Consider the following 9,573-nt stretch of genomic DNA (forward strand, 5'->3'; position numbering starts at 1 on the left):
TGGCAACTCTGCTCTGAATTCAGGAGCAGTGCAGCATCGTTGCCAGACCATTACAAAAAGCTGCATTAGGTGGATATCACTGTCAGGATCAGCAGACATTTGTAGGACTTGAGAGAAAATTGTGAGTGCAGCTGCATTGATAGTTACGTGCTGTAGCTCAGATGTTTGTTTTTATGTGAGGCCATAGTTTTACAACTGAGTAAACGCTAATCAATCGAAATGCGTCAGGGTGGTCATTGATTTTTGTGAGCGCATCATTTAATAAGCCTACTGATCTTCTTACACTCCTGAACACTCCAGATAATAAAGTGAACCAGTTCCTTGGTCCAGTATGGGTATGGTTAAGGGTCCACATTTGTGTGTATTGAATCATGCATATGTCTCATCACACGGCTACTGAGAATATATCAGTGTTGTTTGCAGTTCACTAAATCTGCTGACCAAATATGTTCCTCACCGCCTTGCCCATCATGGCATCCATTATCTGGACCTGAATCCTGGCATCTCAGATGGCATCTGTCTAGAACAATCGGGCTAGATTACAGATCTGCTAATTGGGACAGTTAACTGCTTTCACTTACATTGCTCTGTACGTCCTTCATAGGCGTATTCCGAAATAAGCTCTGGCAGTAGAGAAGCCGCAATGGATATTGGAATTACAAAAAGAGACTAATTTATAACAGTATCATGCTTACTATGCAAAATAATGCACTTAGGGAAAAATAATACTCTGATAGAGTACAATATTGGGGGCACATTATATAGATCTTTAGTTATCACTAGAAAGATCACCAGCGGGAGGAAGGAGGTCCTGATTCCTCTATATAGATCTTTAGTTATCACTAGAGGGATCTCCAGCAGGAGGAAGGAGGTCCTGATTCCTCTATATAGATCTTTATTATCACTAGAGGGATCCCCGGCAGGAGGAAGGAGGTCCTGATTCCTCTATATAGATCTTTAGTTATCACTTGAGGGATCCCCAGACCTTTAGTTATCACTAGAAGGATCCCCAGCAGGCGGAAGGAGGTCCTGATTCCTCTATATAGATATTTAGTTATCACTAGAGGGATCTCCGGCAGGAGGAAGGAGGTCCTGATTCCTCTATATAGACCTTTAGTTATCACTAGAGGGATCCCCAGCAGGCGGAAGGAGGTCCTGATTCCTCTATATAGATATTTAGTTATCACTAGAGGGATCTCTGGCAGGAGGAAGGAGGTCCTGATTCCTCTATATAGATATTTAGCTATCACTGGATCACTAGAGAGATTACGGTCAGGAAGATGTTTTTGTTTATTAGGTGCTTCTGAAGCATTTTTGAAGTTCTTGAATTCGTTAATATCGCTTTGTCTTATGATTTAGGAACAGGATTGCAAAAAAAAAAGGAAAAAGTCCAGCAATCAGATGTGTGAAATCGAGAACAGTGACAGATCCGTGACCGAGTGCTTCCTCCTAATTCACTGTGATCAATGTGCTTATTCGTACTCTCAGTTCTTATTTGTATTTCCAGGGTCCCCGTCCTCTTGCACTGCTTTGGCCATCATCCAGCTACGGGCTCTGCAGCAGAAAAAAACTTTCTGAGTCCTGAGTGTCTTGCAATGTCTATAATATAATTACATGGCTCCAGGTCTTATAGAATTTAATATGAGCGGCGGTTATGGTAACTTAGAGACAGACAGTAAACACCAGAGAGAGAGACCAGTACTGGCTAAACCAGTTTCATTTCTTACAATCATTTCCTGCTTCCCCTGCCAGCCACAGAGCAAGAGACAGCAATTGTTCGCAACACGGAGGAGGAAAGAGACAACAGGCCCCAACAGGAGACTGAAGGAGATAAGTGAGAGCAAAGGGACCGAAGAGAGTGCCAAAGGGAGAGGAGACAAGAGACAGCCGGGTAGAGAAGAGTGCCAGAGGGAGAGGAGAAAATAAACTATACGGATAGAGAACGGTGCAACTTGCAGAGAGGTAAAGATAGCTAGAGAGGGTTAAACAGAGAGGAGAAACGAAACAGGAGAGTGACAAACACAAAGGAGAAAGAAGACAGCTTTATATCAGAGGAAAGGGCCAAACAAAGAGGAGACAGGAGACAGCAGCTGACTGAGAGGAGGAAATAAGAGACAGCAATTAGAAGAGTCAAACGGAGAGAGAGAGCATGTAGAACAAAGTATAAAAGAAGAGGAAAGAGAAATCAGATCAGCACAAGAGACGCACAGCAGAGACAGCAACTGGCTACCTGGCTGCAGCGTGCATGAGACGGGCAACTTGTGCAGAGAGAAGAGACCGCTGAATGCTAAGAAAGTGTGCAGAGCAAACAGCCAGCAAGAGATATCAAAACTAAGAGAGCAGGAGATGAACAAACAGAACTGAGAGCAAGAGACGGGCAAACAGAACTGAGAGCAAGAGACGGGCAAACAGAACTGAGAGCAAGAGACGGGCAAACAGAACTGACAGCAAGAGACGGACAAGCAGAACTGACAGCAAGAGACGGACCAACAGAACTGACAACAAGAGACGGACCAACAGAACTGACAGCAAGAGACGGACCAACAGAACTGACTGCAAGAGACGGACCAACAGAACTGACAGCAAGAGACGGACCAACAGAACTGACAGCAAGAGACAGACAAACGGAATTGATATCAAGAGACGGACCAACAGAACTGACAGCAAGAGACGGACAAACAGAACAAAGGGAAAAGACAAAGATTAAGATCAAGGGAGAAAGTGCAACTCCCAGAAAAGATACAGGTCAGTCTAAAGGGTATGACAGGCTATAGGTGACAGCAGGTCAGGAAGGCTAAAAAAGACCTGCTAAAAACATTTTACAACTGGCACAGAAAGGCCAACAAGGCACAAACCACAGGACAGGTGAGGACAAAAAGTGTTCCAGTGAGATTTCCGGGACCGCCAACAAAGATAACAAGACCAAAAGACTCATCATGTCTCCAGAGACCTCATCAGCAGCCGACAGCAAAGACGCCCAACTACCACCGCACCCCATGTACACCAAGGAGCCCCGAGCATCTTTTACCCCACAATACATCGAAACGGAAACAAAGAAAAGCACCACCACAGAGGAGTACTTTATATTCAGGGTAAGCATGCTAAATGGTCCCATCACCAGAACTGTTTTTACCATAATGGCAAACTTTGGGTCTGTGACTAGGGCAGTAGAGTTAGAGGTGGCACCAAGCCTCAATATGTAAAAGTTGTGATAACGTTTTTCTAATTTTGTTATACTAATAAATCCAAGTCTGAATATTTGTGGCTAAATTCAGTCAGAGAACACTGGGGGGAAGGGGGCAGGGGATATTGAGAGCTCGGGGGTTTAAAACATATATCATAAAGAATTCACTAGAAGAATAGAGACTTCATAAAAGGCGGAAGGCCTCTCTAGTCTGAAAATCTCATCACTGCTCCCCCAAAAGACATATACTATACGGCCAAAGGTATGTGGAGGATTCCTGACCATTACACATACTGTGTCTATGTAGCCCGAAGTATATGGACCTCCCCTAAAATGATTGTTTTTAGATGTTTCCAGTGAATGGTTCTACTAATGTTACAACATAAAAAAAACTTTTTAGACATTTGTGGAAACAGTTTGGTGAAAGTCCAGCATGACTGGGGCCCTGTGTACAAAGCCAACTCCATAAGGACATGGTTTGGTGTGGAGGAACATGGGTGTCCTGCAAAGAGCCCTGGGACGCTGATTGTGAGCCAGGTCCTCTCATCCAACATCAGAACTTGGCCTCACAGATGTTCTTTGGGCTGAATGGGAACAAATTTCCACAGACACACCTCAAAACCTATGGAATGCCAAAATTCCAAAAGAATTGAGGAGACATGGTTTTGGAATGGAATGTCCAACAAGCTCAATATAGGTGTTTTGGTCAGGTCTCCACAAACTTTTTCCCTTATAGTGTTACATCTAGACCCTTCAAAATCACAATCTAGAGGTGCTTATTGTTTTCACCAGTAAGTGGCATTGGTCCAGCACCCTCCTTTCTCCATGCCATAGATAACAACTGTTTGTAAGCATGTCTCTAGATATCTTCAATGGGTTCATTTAATGCCAGACCTCATCTTTCTTTCACACTCCGACACTCCGATCACCCACTGGGGCAAATAAAATAGCCCTATTTCAATCCTAGTTAAAGCTTACACAGGTAAATGGACTCTGTCACTACCTCCATGTGACAGCATTGGGTGCCAATTCCCAAGCACCAACATCGTCTTGTGGGAGGAAGGAAAGGGAGTCACATGAACCCCATATGTGGAAGTACTAGGTATTTACCCAGGATGGTGACCAGACCTTTTCACTACTGCATCCTAAATAATAGAGCTAGGTCACCTCCCTGTTATGGGACAAAGACTGGACTCTCTGCTCCCTTTTCTTATTGCAATATTCCCTTTCAATGCATGTGCATGCAGCCCACATGACTGGTTCTTTGTACTGCCCTTTACTCTCCCATTTTGAGCTCTACTGTACATGAGGCTGATATCAAGTCAAATTCAGATTTCCTGACGTGTCTCATTCTGTCTCCCCAAAGCCCTCAGTTGTCCAGCAGGCAGTGAAGAACATTACAGAGTCTCTCTCTGAAGAAGAGGATGGGCAACTCCACAGCTCCTGGATCCTGGCACAGTAAGTATTGACTATGGGCTTGTGCCAATAAGTGTTTTCATTACCCTGTTATATCCGTGCCAGAAATGGGATTGAAGAAAGAACAGCATGAACATAACGTTCCATATTGCACAGAAAGCGATATTTCTTCATGCAGGATTTTATCTCCTATCCTCATTGCCATCTGGATGAAGGGAAAGTGCTTTTCTGGGCACCATGTCAAGTTCAGATGGCACTCCTCTTTTCACTTTACTTTTCGGTTGGTTTGCCATAGGAGCACTGAGGGGGGCAACACCAAGCTTAAAATTAACTGTGATTTTCCTTTTCTTTCCGTCTTCTGACTTCTTTTGGAAATTTGTGGGTAAATTTGGCAATTTACCTTGTAAGGCCCGGCGACTGTGTTTTAGGTGTTGTGCCATTAGTTTCCCTCCAAGGGTCCCTTTCTGGCTAGCTGGAGGGTATATACAGCAGGGGAGGAGCAGCGCTTGAAAGAAGAGCATCGATAACCTCTTGGGGGCCCTCATGCAGTGGCGTATCCATGGTTTGGCACATGCCCTGGGAGCCACTTGAAGGGGGAATGCCGCTCTGTGGGTCAGTGAAAGCTTGCCGACCCGTGGAGACAGTTGACTTTTTGTCTCTCCCCATCCCTTTCCCATATACATCTCCCCACCAGGCTCTTAGCAACCAGGGACGCTCTGGAGGGTGTCCTGCCCAGTTCCTGGCAACCACTGATGGCACTCGTTGCCAGGAGCTGGGTTGGAATCCGGCCAGAGCATCCCAGGTTGCTAAAAGCCAGGTAGAGAGATGTGTAAGGGCCAAACATATCTCCTCGCCTGGCTCTTAGCAACCAGCAATGAGACATGTATGTGGACGGAATACCGGCCAGAGTGTCCCAGGTTGCTAAGCGTCCGGTGGTCCTAGGACGGTCTGGCCAGCATCCTGCCTAGCTTATGGCAACCAGTGACATCGCTGGTTGCCAGGAGTTGGGCGGGATGCCAGGAGTGCAATCTGTTGTACATACGCCTCTGCTCTCATGAGATGGACATGGCCAAAACAGGAAAATGTTTTTGGGTTTTACAATGTTTCTTCTCCAAATGGGACTAGCCAGTGCAGCAGGAAACTCCCTCCTGTAGAACACCCTTGTGTAGGCATAAAGCTGGAACCATGCTGAGAACATGGCACTGTAATGAAAATGGACTGTTTTTCTTTATTCCATTGTAAGTAAAGGGAAGTTAAGTTCAAGTTCAAAATTAAGTAACCCCTAAACAACCTAAAACAACCCTCCTGCATCATTCTTATCCTGCTCCTGGAGGTACGGAGCTGAAAGAGGAACTTTACCCAGATCTTTGAAATTACAACAAACACACCTTTAGAAATGTTTAGTAATGACAATCTACAAACACATACTTCTAGATAATTGGCAGCTTTGTATTCTTTGCATGTCTTATTTTACTTTTCCTCCCCATTTTTCTCACAGTGGCCATTTTAACTAAGGGCAGGTTTCTAGTTCTCCCTTTACTTCCTGGAACTCGGGCCTGTGACTAGGACATGTGACCATGCACATCATCTCAGGGGAGAAAAATACCTTTCCCTGAGATCTCGTGAGATTACAGATGAGATTTCCCAGCAATGTTCTGCTGATGTAACCTTCCCAGGATGCAACACTTGGGCATGATTACATCATTTGTGCCAAAGATAACCAGGAAGTAGTAAAACTGTAACTGTAAGTTAAATAAAAATGTGCTTGTTTAATTAATGAATGTAAGATGATTTCATGTCAGCATGCAGAGCTGCATACTGATGTGATTTTTAGTGAAAGGGGTAAAGGTCCGCTTTAAAGCTGAACCCGGCTCACTTCATATGCATGTGCATATGCATATGCGTTCGGCTCGGCTGAGCCGCTCGGCCATGATCGGGCGCTGTACGGGCTATTGTGAATAGCCCGTACAGCAGCCCTTCGGTTCTACTGAACCGAAGGGGTCCTGGGGCCGGAAGCTAGCCGAAGGATCGGCCGAATCCTTCGGCAGCTTCGTGAATAGACCCCATACTGTCATCTCTGAACTACACAAAGCTCACCAAGATTTCTGGAAGAAAACACATGACTCAGATATGAGGTCAATATTTGCTCATTCCGGAGTTCAGCTTTAAACATACTGGCGCTTATCTACTACCGACAGCTATTAATCCACTGCGTGTACGTAGACTTCTATCATCAGAGGTGGTAAAAGAAAGGCACCAATGTTTCTGTGATCTTTCCTTAATCTCAATGTTCTCCTTTACGTCCTCTGCAGGATTAGCCATTGGGGCACAGAGCGTGAAGTCCTGGTCTTCCTGTGCGAGCGTTCCGTTGTAATCTGTTACTACAACTTCCTAGAGATGGGCAGCTGCCGTTTATTCCGAATCCCTCTGAATTACATTGACACTGTGATATGGGGACCTCTGGCCTACTCCAAGATGGCGCTTAACAAGTGAGTATTCTGCTAAACCCAACAGTGGTCGTACTTAAAGCCGTCCTTCACCCTCATGGTGCTAATTCATTGATTTGATTTTTCACACCCTCCTTTAACTTTTTTAAAATACAGTTTCCCTCCCTCTACTTCCATATTTCATGCCAAGGTGAGAATGGCACCACTGGTACCACCCGCAGACTACGGGAAAATGAGCTGCGTATATCCCAGAAGCCCTTAGGCATCTCTAAGAGCGCTGGGTGCGTAGGCACGGGATTGGCAGAGTCTGCACACCCAATGCACTAGTTAGGGAATCATATTGTTTACATGTTGCTGGTATCAGAAACAGGTACATAATATGATTCCGTCATTACAGGTCTGAGTGGGCAGGGGTGGAATCTTCCATCGCATCACTGTCGTGGGTGGCAAAAAATACTAAGAAGTAAAGGGACATTTGATTATCTGCACATAGGGATGAGCTGCGGTTTGGACTGAACTCATGTCCAACCTGAGCTCCTCTGAACAAGAAAGTGCCATGGGCTGCCTGCCCAATCAGCTGGGCGTTCCCCATTCCACAGCTGCATGTAAACAAAGCCGTGAGATGCCAGCGCCGACTTCTCCCATCTTATATGGCCACAGAGCTACAGTATATTAGGTAAATGTAATTTGCCAAATATATGCATTTAGCCATATAAGGTCAATGACATCACTGCATCCTGCCCCAAAACTGTGCGATTGAAGCTGTTTGGACGGCATGGAATGAACTTCCTTCCGTGTTCAGGAGGATTTACGTCCGGGTTTGGAGAAGCTCCGGTTCCGATCGGATTCGATACAAACCTGAGCTCATCCTTATCTGCGCATTTAGCCCTGTATGCACCTAGCCGCTCAGATTCACCTATATTTGTGTGCAGTCTCTGCCTACCATTGATTTTTACAGGCTGATTGGCGGCAACTGTACGCTTCACCTGTCTCCCGTCACTCCCTGCAGAGAATATATGACCAGATTGTACGCTACATGGCCATTTAATGCCATGTGCATGAGCCCTGAAAATGTTACAAAATGCCAATGTACAAATTAAAGTTAAATGCAAGTTATCGTTTTTGTGGATACTTTCTAGCTCTCTTACTGCAAATGACCGTCCTTTTGGATTCCCGGGGCTTTCCAAGCTCAAAAGGGTCCAAGATAAGGATAACCTGCATTTAACAGTGAATATATATTTTTGCATTAGCATTTTGCATTTGGGTAAAGTTCCTCTTTAAGATAAGTCATGGTTATCATGGTGGTGGGGACATAACAATGCTGTAGCTGGGTAAAGTTTAAAGCTACAGTCAGCACTCCTATTGAGAGCTGTATAAAGCACTTTTAGCATGAAGCACAAGGGTGTTAAGGGCTTCAAGAAAAGGGTTTGCAGCTTTGTAAATGCTTACTCACAGTGACGCTTCTTCAAGATAGTGTTTGCAAGCTAAAGCCTGTGTGAACTAGGTCTATCAGGTATAGGACAGAAAGTCTTGCATGTAGAAGCTTACAATCTTTGTCTCAGCTTTGGGTGGATTGACCTCTGGTTGGATCTCCACCAGGAGATAGCTGTAGCCTCGCAAATATGGGTTAGCTCTGAAAGTGCTTATAGACTTGTGACAACACTCACACAATCTGAAAGACTTTTGCCCGTTAGGCAAAGATCTCATGTCTGTAGGAGCCGCCATAACCTTGATGGCCAATCCCTGTCTGCAGGAAAAGCTCATCAGAAATGTTTATGGACACCATAACACCTACATATGTGCCATATTGTGGCTCTGCATCCAACTACCCACAAGGCCTTCATGCTATAGCAGAGCTGGTGACAATGGTAGAAAAGATGAGGGTAAGGTCACTGTAAAAGAACAGAAGTCATTATAGCTGCTTGAAAATGAAAACCTTTGACCACAGTTCCTGCCTAATGCAAATCATTATTGGTTGTCTCTGCCCAGGAGGGAGGGATATGCTCTCCAGGTGAAGTGGGACAAGCTGCGAGCACCTCCATCATTCCTGTCATGGTGGAATCCCTGGACAGAAGACCTGTCCTATATCAACCTGATCCAACACCCAGGAGTGGCCACCCAGGAAGACCTGAAAGACATGTGCCAGGTAAGGTGGGAGAAGATGACACATCAGTAGCTAAGCATTAGGAGACATTAAAGTGGACCTGTCATCAGATTTAATTTCATGCTAAGTGCATGCATGCTAAGTTATGTGTAAGTATAACACTTCCGGGTATTTATTACCTCTCTGGCACCAACTACTATTACTTTACAGTTAAAATTGCTTAGATTATATATCTTTCCAATTCTAACAGCCGGACGAGCTTTCCAATTCTAACAGCCGGGATAGGACCATCCTGATATATGCCCAGCTCCTGGAAATTAATGAAAGTAGTTCCTACAGAGAACATCAGAACACTGGCTTCAATACCTCTCTTTAATCAACATGCTATATATGGCATTATACATATATATAATATATATATA

At 44.8% G+C, this 9,573-nt stretch overlaps 1 protein-coding gene across 1 annotated transcript in view; it reads left to right on the plus strand.

Annotated features, from left to right (window-relative positions):
- Positions 1–2,921: 2,921 nt before the first annotated feature.
- LOC108796003 (tumor protein p63-regulated gene 1-like protein) overlaps positions 2,922–9,573 on the plus strand; it is an 8,412-nt gene continuing 1,760 nt past the window's right edge. The window contains exons 1-4 of the mRNA XM_018567366.1: positions 2,922–3,092; positions 4,551–4,642; positions 6,913–7,089; positions 9,037–9,193. Coding sequence (XP_018422868.1) covers positions 2,937–3,092; positions 4,551–4,642; positions 6,913–7,089; positions 9,037–9,193 — 582 coding nt within the window. The 5' untranslated portion in view covers positions 2,922–2,936. The remainder of the gene's footprint in view (positions 3,093–4,550; positions 4,643–6,912; positions 7,090–9,036; positions 9,194–9,573) is intronic.

The sequence above is a fragment of the Nanorana parkeri genome, unplaced genomic scaffold (assembly GCF_000935625.1).
Source record: "Nanorana parkeri isolate BGI_ZX_2015 unplaced genomic scaffold, ASM93562v1 scaffold1037, whole genome shotgun sequence".
Lineage (NCBI taxonomy): Eukaryota > Metazoa > Chordata > Amphibia > Anura > Dicroglossidae > Nanorana > Nanorana parkeri.